The sequence below is a fragment of the Papio anubis genome, chromosome 7 (assembly GCF_008728515.1).
Source record: "Papio anubis isolate 15944 chromosome 7, Panubis1.0, whole genome shotgun sequence".
Lineage (NCBI taxonomy): Eukaryota > Metazoa > Chordata > Mammalia > Primates > Cercopithecidae > Papio > Papio anubis.
In genome coordinates, this window is record NC_044982.1 from 114,362,097 (window position 1) to 114,387,785 (window position 25,689).

At 46.3% G+C, this 25,689-nt stretch overlaps 1 protein-coding gene across 1 annotated transcript in view; it reads left to right on the plus strand.

Annotated features, from left to right (window-relative positions):
- Positions 1 to 1,660: 1,660 nt before the first annotated feature.
- The window catches only part of LOC101026207 (cholesterol side-chain cleavage enzyme, mitochondrial), a 29,917-nt gene continuing 5,888 nt past the window's right edge, over positions 1,661 to 25,689 (plus strand). Inside the window, exons 1-4 of the mRNA XM_003901194.5 lie at positions 1,661 to 2,155; positions 21,345 to 21,500; positions 24,130 to 24,329; positions 25,363 to 25,566. Coding sequence (XP_003901243.2) covers positions 1,887 to 2,155; positions 21,345 to 21,500; positions 24,130 to 24,329; positions 25,363 to 25,566 — 829 coding nt within the window. The 5' untranslated portion in view covers positions 1,661 to 1,886. The remainder of the gene's footprint in view (positions 2,156 to 21,344; positions 21,501 to 24,129; positions 24,330 to 25,362; positions 25,567 to 25,689) is intronic.

Below are 25,689 nucleotides of genomic sequence, written 5' to 3' on the forward strand. Positions count from 1 at the left end.
AGGCTGAGGAAAACTGGGACCTAGCTTGGCCTGGTGAGGAGGGAAGAGAGGTCAGATGGGTCTGTAGAAAAGGATGATTTTTAGAAAGACTCAACGATGCTTGGGGTTGGGACTGAGGGGACAGGCGGAAGGGAAAGAAGGAAGATTTGGGACGAGTTGCATTGGGAACAGAGACTAGGGAGGGACCGATGTGTAAAAGAATGCCTGGATGTCAGGCACCTCAGACCATTTGCCCATTTTACGACAATTATTTAGGTCTTGTAGGATGGAAAAATCTAAAGTGCCGTTTTCTGGCTATTTAGAGCCATTGTCAAGTTTGTATTGGGGTCAAGCGGTGTTGCAGAAGACAAGGCGTTTAGGTTTTAGGTCAGGTGTGAGTTGAAGAGGTGTTAAGTTCTTGAGAACACAGGTTAAGGGAGAAGAAGCAGGAATGGAGGGTGGCAGGTTGCCCACAGTGAGGGAGGCAAGCCCAGAGAAAAGAGAGAGTAGAGATACGGAGAGAAGGAGTTCGGGGGTTCTTGCCCTCCAGAAAAGTGGGAAAGGGGTCGGGGTGTGGAACTAAGGGATTGGGGTGCAAAAATAAGAGGTCAGGGTAGTTGCCCCTCCCCCAGAAAAGCAGAGAAGGGGTAGAAACAGAGAAGGGGTCGGGGTGCTTGCCCCTCCCTCGGAAAAGCAGAGAAGGGATAGGGACAAGGAGGGTAGGGTTGGGGTGCTTGCCCCTCCCCCAGAAAAGCAGGACTTGCCGCTAAGAGTGAAGGACCAAGGCAGGCGACCCTGCAGCGTGGTCAGACACCACTGAAACGTGGGTGAGTAATCAGAGAGGCGTCCCTGCAATGATTAAACACCAAGGGAAGGCTGCCTTCCCCAGTCCGTGACCGGCGCCAGCGTTCTGGGTCCACGGATAAAATGTGTCTCCTTTGTCTCTACCAGAAAATGAAAGGAATTGAAATTAAGAGAAGGGAGAGATTGAAAGGTGGCGCCAAGATTGAAAGGAGAAAGAGGCCGAGGGATAGTGAGAGAGGTTGGAGAAGAGAGTAAAAAGAGGCCGCTTACCCGATTTAAAATTGATAAGATGTTCCTTGGGCTGGTTGGTCTGAGGACCAGAGGTCATAGGTGGATCTTTCTCACAGAGCAAAGAGCAGGAGGACAGGGGATTGATCTCCCAAGGGAGGTCCCCTGATCCGAGTCATGGCACCAAAATGTCATGTGCGTCCATGTGAAGAGACCACCAAACAGGCTTTGTGTGAGCAACATGGCTGTTTATTTCACCTGGGTGCAGGCAGGCTGAGTCTGAAAAGAGAGTCAGTGAAGGGAGATAAGGGTGGGGCCATTTTATAGGATTTGGGTAGGTAAAGGAAAATTACAGTCAAGGGGGGTTGTTCTCTGGCGGGCAGGAGTGGGGGTCACAAGGTGCTCAGTGGGGGAAATTTTTGAGCCAGGATGAGCCAGGAAAAGGAATTTCACAAGATAATATTGCTTAAGGCGAGGACCGGCCATTTTCACTTCTTTTGTGGTGGAATGACATCAGTTAAGGTGAGGCAGGGCATTTGCACTTCTTTTGTGATTCTTCAGTTACTTCAGGCCATCTGGGTGTATACGTGCAAGTCACAGGGGATGCGATGGCTTGGCTTGGGCTCAGAGGCCTGACACTGTCATTTGGAGAATCTCACGCTGCAGAAATTCCAGACTGAACCTTCATATCGAGTAGGGGAGGAGCTGTCTGTGGGTTAGAGCCTGCAGGAGGAGGAAGGACGTGAATGTTTTATCAGCTTCTGGCATGGCCTTGAGATGGTAGTTATAATCTTGGCCCTGGTGGCCCAGAGCTACAGTCATCCTCGCAGTCCCCACTGGAGTGGAGCAGGTACAGTCACAGCTGTGGGGACAGCATGCTGGCCAAGGGTCTTCCCCCACGCTCAGTCTTGGTCAAAGGCTGCCAGACCTTTCTGAGTGCCCCCAAGGAGAGGCTGGGGCATCTCAGGGTGCCCACCAGTGAGAGAGCTGGCATCTCCACTCGCAGTCCTCGCCCCTTCAATGAGATCCCCTCTCCTGGTGACAATGGCTGGCTAAACCTGTACCATTTCTGGAGGGAGACAGGCACACACAAAGTCCACCTTCACCATGTCCAGAATTTCCAGAAGTATGGCCCGATTTACAGGTAAGTCTGGCAGAGGGTGGGAGCTGAAGGAACAGGGAGGAGGAGCCCTGCTGTGCTCCCCACTCCCCAAACAGGCTGTTCTCTGGTTCCAAACTCCTGTGGGACTTTTTCTTTCTTTCTTTCTTTTTTTTTGGTAATACAATACAGAAATATACCGGCGATATTTAAAAATTCAACATTTGAATCTGTGAATGTCTTAAGTACTCTAAAACAGGCATCTATTTTTGAAATAATGGGTGGCAAGACTGTCAGCCATCTGTAAGGAAGCTCTTTAATGGGTCTAAACCCCAGGTCTGGCCGGGCATGGTGGCTCACACCCATAATCCCAGCACTTTGGGAGGCCAAGGTGGGCAGATCACTTGAGATCAAGAGTTTGAGACCATCCTGGCCAACATGGTGAAACCCTGTCTCTACTAAAAATACAAAAATTAGCTGGGTGTGTGGCAGGTGCCTGTAATCCCAGCTACTTGGGAGGCTGAAGCAGGAGAATGACTTGAACCCAGGAGGCAGAGGTTGCAGTGAGCCCAGATCCCGCCATTGCAATCCAGCCTGGGCGACAGAGTGAGATTCTTTCTCAAACAAAACAAAACAACCTCCTCCGTCTGAGGAGGGGCGACTGGTGAGGCTGAGTTTTGAACTCCTGGCCCTAGCTGTCAGCCCAGCCAGCGAGTTTTAAAAATTGGGGGAGAGCCGGGTGCGGTGGCTCACGCTTGTAATCCCAGCACTTTGGGAGGCCGAGGCAGGCGGATCACTTGAGGACAGGAGTTCGAGAGCAGCCTGGCCAACATGGTGAAACCCTGTCTCTACTACAAAAATAAATAAATAAATAAATAAATAAATAATAAAAATAAAAAAATTTAGCTGGGCATGGTGGCGGGGGTCTGTAATCCCAGCTACTGGGGAGGCTGAGGCAGGACAATTGCTCGAACCCAGGAGGTGGAGGTTGCAGTGAGCCGAGATCATGTCACTACACTCCAGCCCTGGGCAACAAAAGCGAAACTCCGTCTCAAAATAAATAAATAAATAAATAAATAAAAATAAGGGGGAGGGAAATTTGAAGTTCAGAGCAGAATGAAAAGGTCTCAGCGTGGTCAAGTTTGGTGCTAGCGACAGCCCCAGCATTCCTCCCAGCGCACGACGCCGCCCGGGCCGCGCTATTCCGAAACTGGGTCCGCCCTCGCGTCCTCCCGGGCCGGCTCCTGCGCTCTTCGCTGGCCGCTCACCTCCGCCTCACCCCGACGCAGCCCGAGCTCATCCACCCCCCGGGTCCGCCCCCGTTTACCTAAGGGCGAGGTCTAGGCGCTCAGCCCCGCGGCGGCCCCACGGCAGGTTCCTAGGTCCCCCTCACCCTGCCGCCAAGGTCTCCAAAACGGACTCCGTGCGCTTTGAGGTGTTACGGGGGCGCTGGAACACTGGCTCCGCTGGCCCTGCCAGGAGGCGGCGGCGAAGCAGGGAGCGACCCAGGATACGTTTCTCCGTTTCTCCGCTCGGCCTGCTCCCCGCCTCTGCTGGCCTCTGCCCTCGCTGGCTGCGTTCACGCGAGCCCACCCGAGCCCACCCGAGCCGACAGTGGCGAGCTACGGTGACGTCCGCGCAGCCGGACCTCTCGTCCAACTTCTGATCTTACTTCTTCCAGGCCTGGGATGGTGGGGGGTATAAGGGAAAGTGTTCCTACTTCCCAGGCCTGAGGCCTCAGCCTTCCCCAGATCCCACTCCCTTTGAAACTCTCGGAGAGAGGTGGTTAGAGAACAAGCCCTACTAAATGCCTTCCTACATCCTTACCTTCGGCACAGCTTGCAAGCGAAGTTTGTTGTCCCCATGGTCAGAGGAGGAGACTGAGGCTCAGAGAGGTCACCCAGCTAGATTCCTGTCCTGCTGGAGTGCTGATCTCACCCTGGGCCCTGAGGCTCTGAGTTTGTTCCTTCCCTTTCCCAAGAATCGGCGGGCTTCCTGCTAGGAGGAAAGGGCTTTTTTTGTCCTTGGGCCTCTGAGCCCCCAAGGCTTGTGGCTTTTTCCTGGGAAAACTGCTACAGCTGTTTCCACGGTGGGCAGCCTTTCAGCCACACCTGGGTTCTTTGCTAAGAGTCCCGTTGAGAGGGAAGGGAGGTGGCGTAGGGGTGGTTGGGGGCTGGGAGGGGAGACTGGAGGGACAGTAAGTTTTCCTCTAGGTGGAAGGCCTTTACAACTCAGAGCATTCTAATGGGTCAGTCACGAAGGGGAAGCGTATATGTGTTGGCTGGCTTGATGACTGGGCTGGGGGTGGGGGGGAGGGCAGGCTAGTTTGTGTTGGGGCTTCAGCTGCTCCCTCCCTCCCTCTCTCACAACTCCTTTGAAGTCCAGACTGCCCCTTTTGATAGCTGGTTGGTGGCAGAGAGCTCCTTCTACCCCGCACCCCACCCTATTCAAGGTTGAGTGCTGGGCTTGGGAGGTTGCTCCCCAACCACCTTCCTCCCCATCTCTCCTAGGCCTATTGGTGCTTCTGTCCCGTGCTCACTTCACATAGATCTCTAGTTATCCTTGCTTCCTCCTCTCTTCCCTTTTCACCACTTCCTAGACCCTCAGTAGCAACTCCTTATTTTATTAAACTCTTTTGTTACCGGTGGAGGGCGTGCAGGTTCTTGGTGTCTTGACAAAATGCACAACGTAAGGAAGGAATGAAGGGATTTACTGAAAATGAACTTATATGCCACAGTGTGGGAGCAGGCGGAGCGTAGGGGCTCAAAGGCCCTGTTACAGAATTGTGGGGTGTTTACCCCCTAGAGGATTCCATTGGCTACTTCAGATACACCTTATGTAAATGGAGAGGATGAAGTATTCAAGTTACATAGTCACACGCCCTATGGAGAGGATATTTCCTGTTATAGCTGAAGTGTGAATCGATCTTAGGTTCCCTGTCTCCCGACCCTATTTTCCTGCCTCATCTGCCCCTTCAAGAGATGTGATCCCCATAAATCTTTATGGGAGGCAGAGGGACCGATGGTCTTTTTTCTGTAACTGCTTCATGCCGGCTTGGGGCATAGTCCCTACCTATTGGGGATCACGGTAAATCTCCTACCACTGAATTTCTATAATCTTCATTTGATGTATTTCTCTATAGACCACAAGTGCCAGCAGCTGCACAGATACTTCTCTGTTTAGCCAGTTCTATTATAACTTTCACAAGAGAATTTAGGGTCTGTAGCCTTTAGAGTAGAATTTGCTATAGAACCTATCATGAAGGATGCATTTCTAATCATTGCTTCTTTTACTTTAAACCGTGGAAAAAGGACCTAACAAATGATGCCCTTTTAGAAGAGTGAAGGACTTCTGGCGATGTGCTCTTTAACCCATGATGTGGGTTATGTGGAGTGAATCAATTTTTTGTTTTTGACTGATTATGAGCTAATGCTTGTACCATTCAAGTTTCTTACCCACATTGGGCCTTTATCCTTTACCCATGTATAAGGCTGGCTGCAAACTCCTTCACAAATAAAAGTGTACCCCATAAGTGCACATAACAGACCCCTTTTCCACTTCTATTGTTTGTAGAAGGCATAAGCAAGAAAAAATACTCAAAGATAAGAGTTTCATGACAGTAGAAGTCTTAATCTGTGAATTTGGGAAAAGCTGTTCACATCAATGATGCCATCTTCTTCTTGGGAGAAATTTCCCTGGTTAGTTTAACCTTAAGAGTCCCAATGGGTGCACAACTCCAAGAGCATGGAGGAACCCTTCTCAGTTGTGAGGTTATGAACCGAAAGTTCAAGGTCCTGAAGTTTTGCTATAGTATAGATGGCAAGGACAGTCTTTCTCTGATGTTTCCAGAAGATTCAAACCATAAGAAGCTTTTTTTAATCTGGTGAAAATACACTGTAGCATAATAATCTACTGTTATAACATCAGCCCTCTTGCATGGGAAAGCTTTTCTACAACCAGAAAACATGCATGGAAAATAACAATGGAATGAAATCCCTTTATAAAATGTTTAAATGGCTGACCAGATGACCAAATGTACCTGAAGCTTTGTTTTCCCGGGAATATGGGATCAAGCATTGGTTATAAACAATTTTCTGTTGTGGTTATTTAGTTTTTATTTCATAGTCATAAACTTTAACTCAACTCTGCAGTCCAGCTAGGCATGGAAGGGAACTGCAGTAGAGCACAAAGATACTAGGATACTGTGAGCAAATGGGGTGGAGGGTGCTGTCCTGAGCTACAGAAGGAATGGTCTGGTGGGTAAGACAAAATGTAAGTCAAACTTATTAGAGTTGTCTACAGTCAACAATGCTGATCTTCTTCCTGGTCTTGCCATTCTTGGATCCAAAGTGCTCCATGGCCTCCACAATATTCATACTTCTTTCACCTTGCCAAAGACCACATGCTTGCCATCCAACCACTCAGTCTTGGCAGTGCAGATGAAAAACTGGGAACCATTTGTGTTGGATCCAGCACTTGCCGTGGACAAGATGCCAGGACCTGTACGCTTTAGGATGAAGTTCTCATCATCAAATTTCTCCCTCCAGATGGACTTGCTGTAGCAGGACAAGCCGCAGACAACACCTCTCAGACACCGAGTTGTAAAGGAAGGGCTTTATTCAGCTGGGAGCATCGGCAAGCTACTGCCTTAAAATCTGAGCTCCCCAAGTGCACAATTTCTGTCCCTTTTAAGGGCTCACAACACTAAAGATTTCATATGAAAGGGTCGTGATTGAGCAATCTAGGGGATATGTGACAGGGGTTTCATGCACTGATAGTCAGAGAAAAACAGAACAGGGCAGGGAGTTTCACAATGTTCTTCTATACAATGTCTGGAATCTATGAATAACATCGGTTTCTAAGTTATGAGTTGATTTTTAACTACTAGGTTTAGGCCAGGCAGGCTCAGGCTGGGTTTTGGGCCTGGTGCTGGGCTGCCTGTCTTTGGTTTCACTTCCTTGTTTTTTCTTAAAACAGGCACTAACTATAAAACAATATAAAACAATATGAGAGGGTCTCTCTCTTTCCTCATTGCCACCAGTGCCATTATGGCATGTGAAGTCACCACCCTGACACATAAACCCTGGAATAATTCTGTGAAAGTAGGAATCATTATAACCAAATCCTTTCTCTCCAGTGCTCAGAGCACGAAAGTTTTCTGCTGTTTTGGGAATCTTGTCTGCAAACAGCTGGAAGAAGACGCGGCCCAAGGGCTCGCCGTGACAGCAATATCGAAGAACACGGTGGGGTTGACCATGGCTGATAGTACAGGGTTCCTGGTGGCAGTGACGGTGTCTGCAAAGCCACAGGTTATAAACTAAACTATTTTAAACAATTTCAGTATTATCTGGTTTAACACGAAAGTCTGTTCTTGATATGTAGTTAATTTTTTTGTTTGTTTGTTTTACGTGGGTTAGTAGCTTTATACAAGGAAATTTGGTCATTTCTGTGTTTACAATAACTTAACATAATAGCTATAATTGTGATTGGTAACATATACTTAGATATTAGAATTTTAGAAATCCCATATAATTTTGGAATATATATTAGTATTATTCACAAAAATCTAAAGAAGATTAAACATCATTTTGGCAATTCCCTGTGACTAAACATGTCAAATAATCCTGTTTACCTCTTTTCTGGGTGTTTTCAGGGGCCCTCTGATTCATCCAGGAAGCCAGGCATTAGGAAAGACAATCTTGAAACTGAAGTTTGATTTTGGAATTCCAGATTACCATAAATTATTTATTTTGCCAAAATGATGACTTGGAAATTTTAAAGAAGCAAAAACTTCTTATAACCTTCTACAAGACAAACAAACAAACAAAAAAAGCAAAACAAAACAAAAACCCAACCCAACACGTTCTACTGTTCTTATACATCTTGCATGTAAAACTGTTTCCAGTAGTCTTAATTCCATGTTATAATGGCGAATTTGTTTTTTTTGAGGCAAAGTTTCACTCTGATTGCCCAGGTTGGAGTGCAATGGCATGATCTCGGCTCACTGCAACCTCTGCCTCCTGAGTTCAAATGATTCTTCTGCCTCAGCCTCCCCAGTAGCTGGGATTACAGGCATGCGCCACCATGCCCAACTAATTTTGTATTTTTACTAGAGATAGGGTTTCACCATGTTGGTCAGGCTAGTCTTGAACTCCTGACCTTAGGTGATCCACCCAACTCAGCCTCCCCAAATGCTGGGATTACAGGTGTGAGCCACCACGACTGGCCTATAATGGCGAATTTTAACATAAAACCTGGTAAGTTAGGCCAGGTAAGGTGGCTCACGCCTGTAATCCCAGCACTTTGGGAGGCCAAGGCAGGTGGATCATGAGGTCAGGAGTTCAAGACCAGCCTAGGCAAGATGGTGAAACCCCGTCTCTACTAAAAATACAAAAAAAAAAAAAAAAAAAGTTAGCCAGGTGTGGTGGCAGGTGTCTGTAATTCCAGCTGCTCGGGAGGCTGGGGCAGAGAATTGCTTGAAACTGGGAGATGGAGACTGTGGGTGAGCTGAGATTGCACCACTGCACTCCAGCCTGGGGGACAGAGCGAGACTCTGTCTTAAAAAAAAAAAATACTGGTAAGTTAAGTTCTGATAAGGTTTGACCACTTCCAGCACAGCTAGGGGCATGGCCAACTCCACATGTCCCCAGGCCTTACCTAGCTGGAAAGCAGTCAAGTTCAACAATTTTCAAAAGCCAAAGAAGCGGTTTATCACGTTAGAGGATTTAGCAAACCTAGTATTTGAACATAATGTACACCACATGTTTACATTTTGAAGACAATTGTATTTTTCCAATAATCTTGAAAACTGTCTTTATTTCACAAATATTGCTAAAGTCACGGGAACTAAAAGGCATTACACTTTCTATTTTTCTGACAAAATATTTGACCTAAGCTCTTATTAAACCAATTAATTTAAAATTTTACAGAGGAAATATACAGTGACTTTTACTTTATATTTAACCAGTTTGCAGAGAGAGAGAAAGAGCCCAGAGACTGACTCATAAGAAATTCTTATCCTTTTGCCGGCATGCCAGATTTCTGGGTTTTCTCTTTCACACACATCCGTGTGAAGAGACCACCAAACAGGCTTTGTGTGAGCAACAAAGCTTTTTAATCACCTGGGTGCAGGCGGGCTGAGTCGGAAAAGAGTCAGTGAAGGGAGATGGGGATGGGGCTGTTTTATAGGATTTGGGTAGGTAATGGAAAATTACAGTCAAAGGAGTTGTTATCTGGCTGGCAGGGGCAGGGGACACAAGGTGCTCAGTGGGGGAGCTTTTGAGCCAGGATGAGCAGGAGAAGGAATTTCACAAGGTAATGTCATCAGTTAAGGCAGGAATAGGCCATTTTCACTTCTTTTGTGATTATTCAATTACTTCAGGCCATCTGGATGTAGGTCACAGGGGATATGATGGCTTAGCTTGGACTCAGAGGCCTGACATTCCTGTCTTCTTATATTGATAAGAAAAATAACATAAAATAGTGTTGAAGTGTTGGGGCAGCAAAAATTTTGGGGGTGGTATGGAGAGATAATGGGCGATGTTTCTCATGACTGCTTTGAGCAGGATTAGGGGCAGCGTGGGAACCTAGAGTGGGAGAGATTAATCTGAAGGAAGATTTTGTGATAAGGGGTGATATTGCGGAGTTGTTAAAAGGAGCATTTGTCATATAGAATGATTGGTGATGGTCTGGATGCAGTTTTGTATAAATTGAAAACCTACACAGAAGACACAAGGTCCGAATAAGAAAAGGAGAAAAACAGGTATTAAAGAACTAAGAATTGGGAGGACCCATGACATCCAATCAGAGAGTGCCCAAGGGGGTTCAGTGTAATTACTTGTTTGGTTGGTGAGTTTTTGGGCTCTATTTTTGACAAAAGTCTTTTTTTTTTTTTTTTTTTAAGTTGGAGCCTGAGCTTGGTGAGCTGTGTTTTTAAAAGACCATTAGTCCGTTTTACCTTTCCTGAAGATTGAGGATGGTAAGGGATATGAAGGTTTCACTGAATACCAAGAGCCTGAGAAACTGCTTGGGTGATTTGACTAATAAAGGCTGGTCTGTTATCAGACTGTATAGAGGTAGGAAGGCCAAACCAAGGAATTATGTCTGACAGAAGGGAAGAAATGACCATGGTGGCCTTTTCAGATCCTGTGGGAAAGGCCTCTACCCATCCAGTGAAAGTGTCTACCCAGACCAAGAGGTATTTTAGTTTCCTGACTCAGGGCACGTGAGTAAAGTCAATTTGCCAGTCCTGGGCAGGGGCAAATCCCCAAGCTTGATGTGTAGGTAAGGGAGGGGGCCTGAACAATCCCTGAGGAGTAGTAGAATAGCAGATGGAACACTGAGAAGTGATTTCCTTGAGGATAGATTTCCATGATGGAAAGAAAATGAGAGATTCTAAGAGGCAAGCTAGTGGCTTGTAACCTACATGGAAGAGGTTATGAAATGACGACAGAATAGGATGGGCCTGTGAGGTTGGAAGGAGATATTTTCCTTGGTGTAAGAACCATTTGCCTTGTGTGGGAAGAGATTGATAGGTGGAAGTTTCAGTGGGGGAGTAGGTGGGAGGGACTGATGAGAAGGAGAAAAACTGGCCTAGAGGGACAGAAGTTGGAAGCTAGCTGCTTCTTTAGCTACCTTATCAGCATAAGCATTGCCTTGAGCAATGTGATCTGATGCCTTTGGATGGCACTTGCAGCGAATGACTTCATCTTCCTTCAGAAGTAAAGCGACCTTGAGAAGAATTTTTATTAAAGAGGCATTAATGATGGAGGACCCTTGTGTAGTGAGGATACCTCTTTCAGCACATATAAGTATGGTGGTGCAGGATATGGAAAGCATATTTAGAGTCAGTATAAATATTGACATGTAATTCCTTTGCAAGAGTGAGGGCTGGAGTTAAGACAATGAGTTCAGCTTGCTGAGAGGTGGTGCAGGGGGGCAGAAAGTATATGCATCAGGTGTGAGGAAGAAAATAGATTTTGGAAGTTATAAGAACTGTAGAGAGTGAGTTGAGCATACTTTGTGATTTTGAGGGCCTCTAAAAGTATTAAAGCAGTGGTAGCCACCGCACGCAGACATGAGGGCTAGGCTAAAACAGTAATGTCAAGTTGTTTGGACAGAAAGGCTACAGGGTGTGGTCCCGGCTCTTGTGTAAGAATTCCACCCACACAGCCCTGCACTTCAGCCGTGTGTAATGATAAAAGGTTGGGATGAGTTAGGGAGAGCTAGTGTGGGAGCAGCTTCTAGGGCTGTTTTTAAGGAACAGAAAGAGGAGCGGCAAAAGTTTTAGGATCTATGGGGTCAGCTAGGGTTGCTTTTGTGAGTTTATATAATGGTTTAGTCAGGATGGTAAAACTAGGTATCCAAAGGTAGAGTATCTAACCATGCCTAGGAAGGAAAGGAGTTGTTTTGTAGAAGGGGTTGGGGTTTGGGAGATTAGCTGGACATGATCAGCAGGGAGAGCACGTGTGTTTTTATGAAGAATTATGTCACGATAGGTAACAGATGAGGAAGAAATTTGGGCTTGACTGAAGTAATGGGGGCTGTCTGTGAAGCCTTGTGGCAGTACAGCCCAGGTAATTTGCTGAGCCTGATGGGTGTCAGGGTCAGTCCAAGTGAAAGCAAAGAGAGGCTGGGATGAAGGGTGCAAAGGAATAGCAAAGAAAGCATGTTTGAGATCCAGAGCAGAATAATGGGTTGTGGAGGGAGGTATTGAGGACAGGAAAGTATATGGGTTTGGCACCATGGGGTGAATAGGCAAAACAATTTGGTTGATAAGGTGCAGATCCTGAACTAACCTATAAGGCTTGTCTGGTTTTTGGACAGGTAAAATGGGGGAATTGTAAGGAGAGTTTATAGACTTTAAAAGGCCATGCTGTAACAGGCAAGTGATAACAGGCTTTAATCCTTCTAAAACATGCTGTGGGATGGGATATTGGTGTTGAGCCGGGTAGGGGTGATTAGGTTTTAATGGGATGGTAAGGGGTGCATGATCAGTCACCAAGGAGGGAGTAGAGGTGTCCCATACCTGTGGATTAAGGTGGGGAGATACAAGGGGAGGATGTGAAGGAAGCTTTGAACTGGGGAAAAGGGCGGCAACAAGGTGTGGCTGTAGCCTAAGAATAATCAGGGATGCAGATAATTTAGTTAAAATGCCTAGACCTAATAAGGCAACTGGGCAGGTGGGGAGTCCCAAAAGGACTAAAAAGGAGTGCATAAAAGAATATGGTCCAAGTTGGCACCAGAGTTGGAAGCCTGGCCATCAATACCCACAATAGTTATGGAGGCAAAGGAAACAGGCCCTTGAAAAGAAGGTAATGTGGAGTTGGTGGCCTCCATATTGATTAAGAAGGGGATGGACTTACCCTCCACTGTAAGAGTTACCTAAAGCATCTGTGATTGTCCAGGAGGCTTCCGAGGTGATGGGGCAACATCAGTCTTCAGCCGCTAAGCCGAGAAGATCTGGGAAGAAGTCAGTCAGCGAGCCTTGGGCCAGAGTTCCAGGGGCTCTGGGAGTGGCTGCTGGGCAAGTTGGACAGTCTGATTTCCAGTGGGGTCCTGCACAGATGGGACATGGCTTAGGAGGATTCCCAGGCTGCGGGCAATACTTGGCCCAGTGGCCAGATTTCTGGCACTTGAAGCAAGATCCTGGGGTGGGCGGTCCTGGAAGAACACCTGGCCACTGTGGTTCAGGCGTTTTGAAGTTCTTGTGTGCTGGAGATGCAGCTGGGTTTTATCTCACAGCAGAGGCAAGTAATTTTAACTCAGAAATGCACTGCCTTCTGGCTGCCTCCTCTCTATTATTGTACACTTTGAAGGCAAGGTTGATTAATTCCTGTTGTGAGGTTTGAGGGCCAGATTCTAATTTTTGAAGCTTTTTTCTAATGTCAGGGGCTGACTGGGTGATAAAATGCATATTGAGAATAAGATGGCCTTCTGATCATTTAGGGTCTAGGGTTGTAAAGCATCTCAGGGTTGCTGCCAAATGAGCCATAAACTGGGGTGGGTTTTTATATTTGATGAAAAAGAGCCTAAATGCCAACTGATTTTGGAGAGGTCAGATAAAGAAAAAGGGCATTAACCTTGACTATGCCTTTAGCTCCAGCCACCTTTTTAAGAGGAAATTTTTGGGCAGGTTGGGGAGGGCCAGTCATGGAATGAAACTGTAAGCTGGACTGGGTGTGGGGAGAGGAGGTGATAGAAGGATTATAGGGTGGAGGAGCAGAAGCTGAGGATGAATTGGAGCCTGATTCAGCCTGGCTGGGGAGCGACCTGAGGAGCAGTCTGGCGATAAGGGGAGAGGTCAGATGGGTTGGTAGAAAAGGAAGATCGGAAAGACTCAGCAACACTTGGGGTTGGGACTGAGGGGACAGGCAGGAGGGAAAGAAGGAAAATTTGGGATGAGATGCATTGGAAACAGAGACTAGGGAGGGACCAATGTGTAAAAGAATGGCTGGACATCAGGCACCTCAGACCATTTGCCCATTTTACAACAAGAATTATCTAGATCTTGTAGGATGGAGAAATCAAAAGTGCCATTTTCTGGCTATTTGGAACCATTGTCGAGTTTGTATTGGGATTAAGTGGCATTACAGAAGAAAATAAGGTGTTTAGGTTTTAGGTCATGTGTGAGTTGAAGAGGTTTTAAGTTCTTGAGAACACAGGCTAAGCAAGAAAAGGGAGGAATGAAAGGTGGAAGGTTGCCCATAGTGAAGGAGGCAAGCCCAGAGAAAAGAGAGGGTAGAGACAGGGAGAGAAGGGATGGGGGGTGCTTGCCCCCCAGGAAAGTGGAGAGAAAAGAGAGGGTAGAGACATGGAGAGAAGGGATGTGTCTTGCTCTGTCTCTACCAGAAAAGGAAAGGAGACTGAAATTAAGAGAAGGCAGAGATTGAAAGATGGCACCAAGATTGAAAGGAGAAAGAGGTTGAGGGATAGTGAGAGAGGCTAGAGAAGAGAGTAAAAAGAGGCCACTTACTGGATTTAAAATTGGTGAGATGTTCCCTGGGCTGGTTGGTCTGAGGACCTGAGGTCTTAGGTGGATCTTTCTCATGGAGCAAAGAACAGGAGGACAGGGGATTGATCTCCCAAGGGAGGTCCCCCCATCCGAGTCACAGCACCAAATTTCACATGCATCCATGTGAAGAGACCACCAGACAGGCTTTGTGTGAGCAATAAAGTTTTTTAATCACCTGGGTGCAGGTGAGCTGAGTCTGAAAAGAGAGTCAGCAAAGGGAGATAAGGGTGGGGCTGTTTTATAGGATTTGGGTATGTAATGGAAAATTACTGTCAAAGGGGGTTGCTCTTTGGCTGGCAGGGGTGGGGGGTCACAAGGTGCTCAGTGGGGGAACATTTGAGCCAGGATGAGCCAGGAGAAGGAATTTCGCAAGGTAAAGTCATCAGTTAAGGCAGGAATAGGCCATTTTCACTTATTTTGTGATCTTCAGTTACTTCAGGCCATCTGGATGTATACGTGCAGGTCACAGGGGATATGATGGCTTAGCTTAGGCTCAGAGGCCTGACACTCTCCCTGAGTGGCCCTAGGGACCCTGCTTGATGGTATGCAAACAAACACATTGCAATGAATTAAGAATATTCATAAATAGTTTACAAATTTTGGAGAAACTAGGCAGAGAGAGAGAAATACGACTAAAATTCTATTTGTGACGGTAAACTCAACACACTTAAAGTATCAGGAAGCCTAAAATCCAAAAGGTTAGTTTAAGGATAAAAAAGCTAGTATGCCCCATTAATTCCTGCAGGCCCAACAAAGGTAGCTTAGGAATTCCAGATAAATGAATGAATGATTACTTGCTAGAAATGCATAGGACCACGGAACTAAATGAAAACCTTCCACTAGGAACTAAGAAAAATCATGGTTTTATGTACATGCATACACAAGCAAAGTCAGAGGAGAATAAACAGCAAACAAATGAAAACTAGAAGCAAAAACAAATAAGCAGGAAACCAACCCTAACTTTTCCTATTCAATTTACCCTGGAGGCTGCAGTGTTACCTAGGGCCCTCAAAAACCAACATAATGAATATTTTATTCCTGATACACAATTCAGTATCCTTAAGTTCACTAATATTTTCATACATCATATGCAATTAACAAATTCACTTGGCTGGGCGTGGTGGCTCAAGCCTGTAATCCCAGCACTTTGGGAGGCCGAGACGGGTGGATCACGAGGTCAGGAGATCGAGACCATCCTGGCTAACATGGTGAAACCCCGTCTCCACTAAAAAATACAGAAAACTAGCCGGGCGAGGTAGCAGGCGCCTGTAGTCCCAGCTACTCGGGAGGCTGAGGCAGAAGAATGGCGTGAACCTGGGAGGCGGAGCTTGCAGTGAGCTGAGATTCGGCCACTGCACTCCAGCCTGGGTGACAGAGCGAGACTCCGTCTCAAAAAAAAACAAAAAAAACCAAAAAAACCAAATTCGCTTTAGGCATATGACCAATAAGTACTACAGCACTATCCACGCAAAACAGTAAACATAGTATGAAGCAATGCAAGCATGTATGTGGAATTTGGCTCCACACTAAATCCAGCTTCATGCTTAACTATATTTAAAAAAAGAGTTGCCAAACTGCTGATGCATTTTTACCATACTTCTTGCTTTAATCAAGACTAAGAGTTGCTTTAATCAAGACTAAGAGCTTTAACTATAAAAATGTTAGTTAGCCAAATGTTTCCAATTCTTTATCATGTTTTAAAGGATATTTTATTATTTAAACTTTTCCACATCTTTCTCCCCTTTTTAATGGTACCTTACTACATTGTTTCATAAATAACCTTTTCAAAACTGTAACTTGAACTAACTTTTAGATAACTTCTGAATTAGACAAAATTATTCTTTTCTTTTTTTACTAATAACCCTTTTGTACACATTTTGTATACAGAATTACGTATTAACTGGAAACCTTATCCTTAGTAATGTAAAACTTCAGTGAAACCCTAAAAAACAAGAAATCCTGAACTCTCAGATATGGGCATTTATAGATAAGAATGATTCCACAATTTTAGAAACATATTTCCCCATATCGCAACCCTTTCTTACTTGGAAATGACCCAGATATTAAATGAGCACCAAAAATAACTTTAAGATTTTAATTTACACAAAAAGTTTACCTAAAGCATTTATCCCATTCAGTGTACTCAATTTTTACTTTTAACAAGGGAGACATGAAACACTAATTAACATATGTAAAAGGAACATCGGTTTGGTCCTGAAAGGTGGGACAACTCAAGGCAAGGAGTGGGCTTGGGGGCTTTCAGATCACAGGTGGGAGACAAACGTTTGTGTTCTTTTGAGTTTCTGATTAGCCTTTCCAAAGGAACCAATCAGATATGCATTTATCTCAATGAGACTTTGAATGGAATGGGAGACAGGCTCGCCCCAAGCAGCTCCCAGGTCGAATTAGCACTGACATTTAAAAATATCTAGTGGTGGTCCCAGCACTTTGGGAGGCCGAGATGGGCGGATCACGAGGTCAGGAGATCGAGACCATCCTGGTTAACATGGTGAAACCCCATCTCTACTAAAACATAGAAAAAATTAGCTGGGTGTGGTGGTGGGTGCCTGTGGTCCCAGCTACTGGGGAGACTGAGGCAGGAGAACGGCGAGAACCCAGGAGGCAGAGCTTGCAGTGAGCCAAGATCATGCCACTGCACTCCAGCCTGGGTGACAAAGCGAGATTCTGTCTCAAAAAAAAAAAAAAAAACAAAAAAAACTAGTGGTGGCTCACGCCTGTAATCCCAGTGCTTTGGAAGGCTGAGGCAGGCAGATCACAAGGTCAGGAGTTCGAGACCAGCCTGGCCAACATTGTGAACCCTCATCTCTATTAAAAAATTTAAAAATTAGCTGGGCGTGGTAGCACGTGCCTGTAGTCCCAGCTACTCAGGAGGCTGAGGCAGGAGAATTGCTTGAATCTGGGAGGTGGAGGTTGCAGTGAGCCGAGACTGCATCACTGCACTCCAGCCTAGGTGACAGAATGAGACTGTCTCAAAAAACAAAACAAAACAAAACAAAACAAAAAAACCAGCAAAGACAAACATAAAATTCGGACAAAATGTATCCTGATAATACCGAAGGCATTTCTATTTTTATTCTACCAATAATTTTAAAGCTAGCTTGTTTAGTAAAGTTATACTTTAAGTCACATGATCTTGAAAATTGGTTAGACTTATTTACTTAACTTATGAGTGCTCTTTTACGTATAAGGCAATTTGGTAGACACAACATATAACAATAAGTGTACATACAAATAAACACATCTAGACATGTATACACACACATAAACAAAGATTCAATAGCTTGGAACCTTAGCCATGAGATAGCAATACAAGCTTGCCGGGTTTTGCCCCAATAGATAATCCAATGAAGGCTGTGAACCGAAATTGTGGGTAAAGCAGTCTGCATGGCAGTTTGATTTTTAAAGGCCAAACCTCCCAAGACTTCAAAGGAGGGTGTCACGTGTTAACCAGGCTCCCTGCTTAGAGCTGCAGCACAAAAGCCTGGATACATGCAATGCTATTCCACTTTCCAATTCAGCAGTATACTTCAGATTCCAAAAAGCATTGCAACTGTGAGAGAAAATTCTAAGGAGGGCTAGACCTCAGAACCTCTGCCAACAGCATCCTCTTTGGAGTGGTTGGGGTCCAATCTTAGAGTCCCAGATATCTCTGGCTTTAGGTGGGCATCACACGCAGGTTTTCCCCTCCAGAGCATACTATGAGCTTTATAAGAATAGCCATGAACTGTAATGTGAACTGGATGCCGCGTGGGCTTTTTTTGTCCTTAGCTAGTTGAGTACTATGAGGGAAGAATTTAGCATAAGAAAAGAAGGTTTAAGCCTCCAGAAACGTGTACGAGTTTGCTCCCAGCAGCACCTCATGTAGGGATCAGGAACCACAGGCAAAAAGATTTAAAAAAAAAGAAGTCCTTCCTGCTTTGGGACAGGGCAATTATCCCCTTTCATTCCTAGGCCTTCAGGCAGTACTGGGGAGTGACCCCAGCCTCAATTTCCAAGGAGCTACTAGGAAACACGCTGAAAGACTGAAAAAGAAAGAGAGGAAAAAAAAGAAAAAAAAAAAAAATCAAAAAGACCCAGGTCCCTTAAGCGAACCGGGCAGTGGCAGTCAGGCTGCTTCTCCACATGGAAACCCCTTAGTTTCACCGGCCGCGGCCAGAAATCTGCCCTGTTTAGGCGCTGCCCAGCCAGGGTCCCAAGTTGGAACAGAAAAGAGAAAGAGAGGAGAGAGGTCCTGTATGGAGCAGAAAGGAAAGGGAGAAAAACGAATCCCAGACTTTACCTCTTCCTCCTGGCTGGCTGGCCAAAATATATGTTACCAGTGGAGAGTGTCCAGGTTCTTGGTGTCTTGAACAAAGAATTCAACAAAATGCACAGACAAAGCAAGGAAGGGATGAAGGGATTTATTGAACATGAAAGTGCACTCCACAGTGTGGGAGGGGCCTGAGCATAGGAGCTCAAGTGCCCCTTTACAGAATTTTTGGGAGTTTAAATACCACTTAGAGCATTCCATTGATTAATTCGGTATGCCTTATGTAAATGGAGAGGATGAAGTAAAGTTACAGTAAAGTTGTGATCATACCACTGCACTCCAGCCTGGTTAACAGCATAGCCCTATTATTTCCTGTCACAGCTCAGGTGTGAATTGGCCTTATGTCCCTGCCCCCAGACCCTATGTTCCTGCATCACTTTGTGTTTTCTGAGTCACTTCCATCTGAATCTTGCAACATGTCCCTGTAGTCTGTAGTTGATGTTATTTCCCCATTTTACAGATGGGGAAACTGAGGCCCAGTGAGAAGAAGGGTCTTGTCAATGTCACACAACTCATGAGAGCAAAGCCATGGCGGGAACTGGAATTGTCTGACTTCCAGCTCTGTGTGTCATTATACTTGAACTTATAGCTAATAAACAATAAACTTCTGAATAAATGTGAGGAATTTAAATACAATGTTTGTGGGTTTTTTTCCTAACACAAAGGCTGTTCTTGTTTTATATAGAGCAATTTAGAAAATACAGAGAAACACTAATGAAAAATTGAAGTCAGATACAATAAATTCCAATTGATTTAACATTTAAGTATCATTAAGTATGTGAATATACTATATATGCTGCTTGTGTTGTCTCACAACAATATATCAAGGAATTCTTTCCTTTTTTCTCTCTGTAATATAGAATTATTTTATTTTTTAATTTAAGAGAAAGTGCTGTTCAGTGGTCCTCAGACTTTTCTGGGGAAAGATCCCATTTCGTTTATTTGTATCTTCTTCCTTTTTCTTGATCTATCGTATTAATATTTATTTTTTTTGAAACAGGGTCTTGCTCTGTCTCCCAGGGTGGAGTACGGTGGTGCCATCATAGCTCACTGTAGTCTTGAATTCCTGGGCTCAAGTGATCCTCCCTCTCTCTCCTCGGCCTCCCAGAGTCCTGTGATGACAGCCACTGTGCCTGGCCTCTAATATAATTTTAAAAGGCAGCATAGTAGTCCACAGTATGGACTTTTTTTTTTTCAGCTGGTTCTTAAAGTGAACATACAACCTACTCTTGACTTTTTTGCTGTTAGACATGAGGCTGCAATGGACATCCTCATCCATCAAGCATCGTTGCTGATATCAGATCATTGCCTTGGGCTAGATTCCCAGAAGTGGAATTGATCATGATAACAGTAGTTCAAAGGCTTGGCTGAACTGGGTTAGGGGTATGGAGCTAGTTAGTGCAAAGACATGTGGTAGCTGGAAAAACACTGAGGGGATTTTCTGGGAAGCCACAGAACAGGTGAAGGCCTGAGACTCATCAAGGTAGGCCCAGGATTTCTGGCTCAGTGGTTAAAGCAGTACTATGAGGGGAGAGAGAGAGACAGAGAGAATGCGTACACATGTGAGCACACTTGGCTTGTATCTGTATGTTTTTATGATATTTTGCCTAAAAGTATATCTTAAATTTTCTTAGACAAAAGGCAGAGGCAAGCAAGAAGTGGAATTTTCTGTTGTTCTTTAGTAGTAGTATTTTTATTTCTTATTTTTTGCTTAAACAACAGAATTTTCTGGCAGTTCTGGAAACTAGAAGTCAGAGATCAAGGTTTTGGCTGAGTTGCTTGCTTTCTTCTGAGGCCTTTCTCCTTGGACTTAGATGCCATCTTCTCCCCGTGTGTTGACATGGTCTTTCCTCTGTGTGTATCTGTGTCCTCATCTCTTCATGTAAGAACACCAGTCATATGTCAGAGTTGCATTTGGCTAGGCACAGTGGCTCACACCTGCCATCCCAGCACTTTGGGAGGCTGAGGTGGGAGGATCTCTTGAGCCCAGGAGTTTGAGACCAGCCTGGGCAACATGACAAAACCTCATCTCTACAGAAAACACAAAAATTAGCAAGGCCTGGTGGTGCCTGTAGTCCCAGTTACTTGGCTGGGCTGAGGTGAGAGGATCGCTTGAGCCTGGGAGGTCAGGGCTGCAGTGAGTCATGATCACACCACTGCACTCCAGCCTGGTTAACAGAGACCCTGTCTCAAAACAACAATAACAACAAAAACCCAGTTGTATTTAATACAGACTGTCTGCAAAGCGATTTGCAAGCCCTTCTCCCCTGCCTGTATGTTGGGGCCTGATGTTTTACTGAAGTTTTATTTTAATAGAGACAAAGTATGTTGTTGGGTGACCGCTGACTCTTAGGGGCAGGGTGGCCATTCCCTGAATTTCAGTTGTAGAGTCTGACAGGGATTTGGCCTGGAATATGGCCTACCTTGCAAGCTATAGTGAGTCACTCCAGCAGTGACATGAAAGTGTGCCATAGTTCTGAGCTCTGTGGATGGGTGAGAAGCTGGGGCTGCTGTGGGTGTGGACAAAGGAAGAATGTGTGAGGAGCGGAGGACTTGCTGGTCCACGGAAGTCTCTGGAGTGGGCTTTGGGCTGGCCCTGGGGATGTGCTGTGGGACAGCAGAAACAGTGATCATAAAGCTGTCACTTGTAGAATGTTTAACAAAGGTCACATCCATATACTTTCTATCATCTTGTCCTTCAGCAACGCTCAGAGACAGGTACTGTATTTGTCTCCATTTTACAGAAGAGGAAACTGAGACTCAGAGGGGTTAAGGGCCTTGACTCAGGTCCCACAGTCAGCAAGTTGTGGAACTGTGAGGCAGCTGTGCTGAGCCTGTATCCATAGCTCTCCTTGGATCCTTCCATCAGCACCTCTCCTCCACCCCTCCAGGGAGAAGCTCGGCAACGTGGAGTCGGTTTATGTCATCGACCCTGAAGATGTGGCCCTTCTCTTTAAGTCCGAGGGCCCCAACCCAGAACGATTCCTCATCCCGCCCTGGGTCGCCTATCACCAATATTACCAGAGACCCATAGGAGTCCTGTTGAAGTGAGTCCTGGGCCATCTCCTGGGGACTGGAGGGAGGTGGTGGGAAGCTGTGGAGAGGGCAGAGGCTGGGGGTGAGAGGCTGAGGCCAGGCTTGCCCTGTGCCTCCTAGCAGGGCCTCTAGGTGAATTCCTGTCATTTTCCTACCTCCCTAAAACAAATGATGGTGATGATGATGATAATGATGAATTGCTCTGCCAGCCTTCAGGGAAATGGTCATGCTGAAGATCCTAATGAATAATTAAAGATGTGGCAAAGTTCTCACTATTGGTTTGCTCACTGAGTCCCACCTTACTGAGCATCCTCGATGAGTCAGGACTTGTGCCAGGAACTGGAGATACAGTGACAAATAAAGCAGGGACCTGCCACCGTGAGTCCCATACAGGCTAAAGGGGCAGTGAGACATTTGTCCTACATGGGGACAGATCGGTGTATTTAAGTGTAGTGGATACCGTTTTCTACCAAATTGTTCATAATTTTTTTTTTTTTTTTTGAGATGGGGTCTCATTGTGTCACCCAGGCTGGAGTGCAGTGGTTTGATCATGGCTCACTGCAGCCTCTGCCTCCCTGGCACAGGTGATCCTCCCACCTCAGCCTCCCGAGTAGCTGGGATTACAGGTGCGTGACCACACCCAGTCAATTTTTACATTTTTAGTACAGATGGGATTTTGCCATGTTGCCCGGGCTGGTCTGGAACTTGTGGGCTCAAGCAATCCTCCTGCTTCAGCCTCCCAAAGTGCTAAGATTATAGGCATGAGCCACCACACTCACACCATCAAAAATGGAAAATGCAGGGCAGGGCGCAGTGGCTCATGCCTGTAATCCCAGAACTTTGGGAGGCCAAAGCGGACAGATTTCTTGAGCTCAGGAGTTCAAGACCACCCTAGGCAACACAGTGAGACCCCGTCTCTACAAAAAATAAAAAATAAAAAATTAGCCGATGTGGTGGCACATGCCTGTGTTCCCAGCTACTTGGGAGGCTGAGGTCAGAGAACTACTTGAGCCCAGGAAGCATAGGTTGCTATGAGGAGAGATTGCACCACTGCACTCCAGGCTGGGTAACAGAGCCGGATCCTGTCTCAAAAAAAAAAAAGAAAAGGTAAAATGTAACCATATCAAGTGTGAGTGAGGCTACAGAGCAACTGGGGCTCTCATCTATTGCTGGTTGGAGTGTAGACTGGAGCCACTACTTTGGAAAATAGTTGGACATTTTCTCCTGAAATGGAGTATTTGCATACCTGTGACATAGCAGTTTGATTTCAGGGATATACTCCAAAGAGTATCCCTGCTTTGGGGAATGTGTAGTAGAATGTTTGCCGTAGTACTGTTCATGATATTAAAAACCAGAAAGCTACTGAAATGCCCAATAGGATTGTAAGTGAGTGAATTGTGGTACACACCAGTCAAAACGAAGGGACCCAGTCTCCCACAGCAATACAGATGGTATTTAGAACAGTACAACTAAGTGAAAAAAGCAAGTCTGACAAAGCATGACAGCTTTTCTTTTCTTTTCTTTTCTTTTTGATGTGGAGTCTTGCTCTGTCACCCAGGCTGGAGTGCAATGGTGCGATCTTGGCTCACTCCAACCTCCGTCTCCTGGGTTCAAGTGATTCTCTTGCCTCAGCCTCCTGAGTAGCTGGAATCATAGACACCCACCACCATGCCCAGCTAATTTTTGTATTTTCAGTAGAGATGGGGTTTCACCATGTTTGCCAGGCTGGTCTCGAACTCCTGACCTCAGGTGATCCACCTGCCTCGGCCTCCCAAAGTGCTGGGATTACAGGCATGAGTCACCGCGCCAGACCGACAGTGTTTTAAAAGAAGTTAAACACAAGTATATATTTTGTAATAGTACCTTTTGGGAATAAATGGAGAACAGATGAAATTAGACACAAACGACAGCAAGGGATTCTGGTGGGTGGTCTCCTTAGAAGGGAATGAAGGGTGTGGAAGAACCAGGAGGACAAGTGTAAGTTACTGTCAAGTTCCTAGCTTCTGTAGTGGGTAGTAAGTTTATGATAACATTCTTATCAACAAAACACCCCTAAGTCATGAAGAGGACTTTGCATGGATTGATGAATTTCAAAAGTGTGTCATGAATTAAGGTTTATTATGACCAACCCAGTTCTGGGCACCTGAAGTCCCCCAGCAGAAGTGAGTAATGGGATGTGTTGGGGGTGCAGAGGAGGAGAGGCTGGTCACTTTTGTTTGTGCAAGAGTCAGAAAATGTTATACAGAGGGGCCCTGGAGTGTCATAGGTGAGCATTGGCCAGGAGGAAGTGGGGGTGGCATGGAAGGCATGCCTGCAGCTGAGGCAAAGACTGGAGAGACTGAAAGTTACGCAAAGGGTTCTAAGAATAACAGTTCCTGGTTCTCAGCAGAGGGAGTGCAGGGGAGTTGGAGTTTTGTTCCCCTCCACTCTCTGTTTTCCTTTCTCTTCTCTCAGCCAGGCAGAGCAGGGAGGAGGTGAGAGGCAGAGGGTGCTGGGAGAGGTGAGGGTAGAGGCCCTGGTGGGAGTGCTGGATGCTGTGAGCTGTGACTCAACTTCCTGGGAAAACTGAGTCAGCCCCCTCTGTGTTCACCAGGCCTGGGGTCTGTGACCATGAGGGCTTGTGGGCCCATGTTTTCTCAGGAAGTCAGCAGCCTGGAAGAAAGACCGGGTGGCCCTGAACCAGGAGGTGATGGCTCCAGAGACCACCAAGAACTTTTTGCCCCTGTTGGATGCAGTGTCTCGGGACTTCGTCAGTGTCCTGCACAGGCGCATCAAGAAAGCAGGCTCCGGAAATTTCTCAGGGGACATCAGTGATGACCTGTTCCGCTTTGCCTTTGAGTGTAAGGGGCTTGCACCTGGCTGGCACTGGGCATGGGGGTGGGAGAACTCAGTGTTTACTCTCTTACCTTGAGGTTCAGCACAGACCCTGCAGAGGCATCGAGACAGGCTTCTGGGATGAGCCACTGATCATATACTCTACTGCCTGCTACTCAGAGGCAATTTAAGACCACCCTGGGCAACAGAGTGAGACCCCTTGCTCTGGGGTTCTCTCATCTGGCATTCTCTCTCATCTGGCATTTGTGCTGTAGGAGCAGGGTCCCCAAAATACAGGTGCCTATTGCCACCATCCTCCAAAGCCAGAGCTTGGCTTGGACCTTCATTCTGCAAGTCTCCACCACCTGGGCTGTAGACCTTTGGAGTCTGGTAGGGTAGAGGAGAGTTCAGTGGTTAATCTGAGGTAGGCATTGAAGAATCTGTAGGAATTACCTACATGGGGTAAGGAAGTCAGGCAGTATAGGCAGAGGGAACCGCACATAAAAAGACCCTGTGGCTTGATGAAGATCGTGTGGTCATAGCAAAATATTTGGGGTACCCAGAGCTTTGTATGAAATCAATATTCAAATTCCTCACCTGGTAGGTGGGGAAAACTTGAGGCTGTTGTAACTTCTTAGGTCCAGCAAGACTAGGTCCTGGATGGTCAATTATCCAGGGATTTATGACCTTCAGTTTCAGGAAGTATTTAGCCAATTTAGCCAATTACAGATGGGGAATCTCTCTTGGTGGAAGTGTGGGCAGAGCAGTTGCACTCTGGGCTGGGCCCTCTCTCAGCTCTGCCGGAGACCCTGCTTCCCACCTTTCAGGTCCTCCACATGCCCCTCTGCAGGACCTGTGTGGCTGCCAGAGGTCAGCTTTCTCAGCTTTGCATCTTAGCCCATTAGGACTCAGGCCTCAATTTATTTACTGAAGGAGGCTGAGGGTGGGGGCAAGAGATCCTTTGTGCTGAGAGAGGTGAGGGTGGAGGAGTCCCTGGGAGTTGTGGCTCTCAGATGGCCCCGTTGGAAATGGCTCCTCAGCCTCTGCCTCTCCCTGCAGCCATCACTAACGTCATTTTTGGGGAGCGCCAGGGGATGCTGGAGGAAGTAGTGAACCCCGAGGCCCAGCGGTTCATTGATGCTATCTACCAGATGTTCCACACCAGCGTCCCCATGCTCAACCTTCCCCCAGACCTATTCCGTCTGTTCAGGACCAAGACCTGGAAGGACCATGTGGCCGCATGGGATGTGATTTTCAGCAAAGGTGAGGGCTCCTCTGGCTGTGCTCTCCTCCTTGGAGTCCCAGGCCTCAGCCGGCTCCTTGGTCCCAAGCTATGTCAATGGGCGCTGACTTGACCTGTAGGAAACCCACACTGTGGTGGGCAGG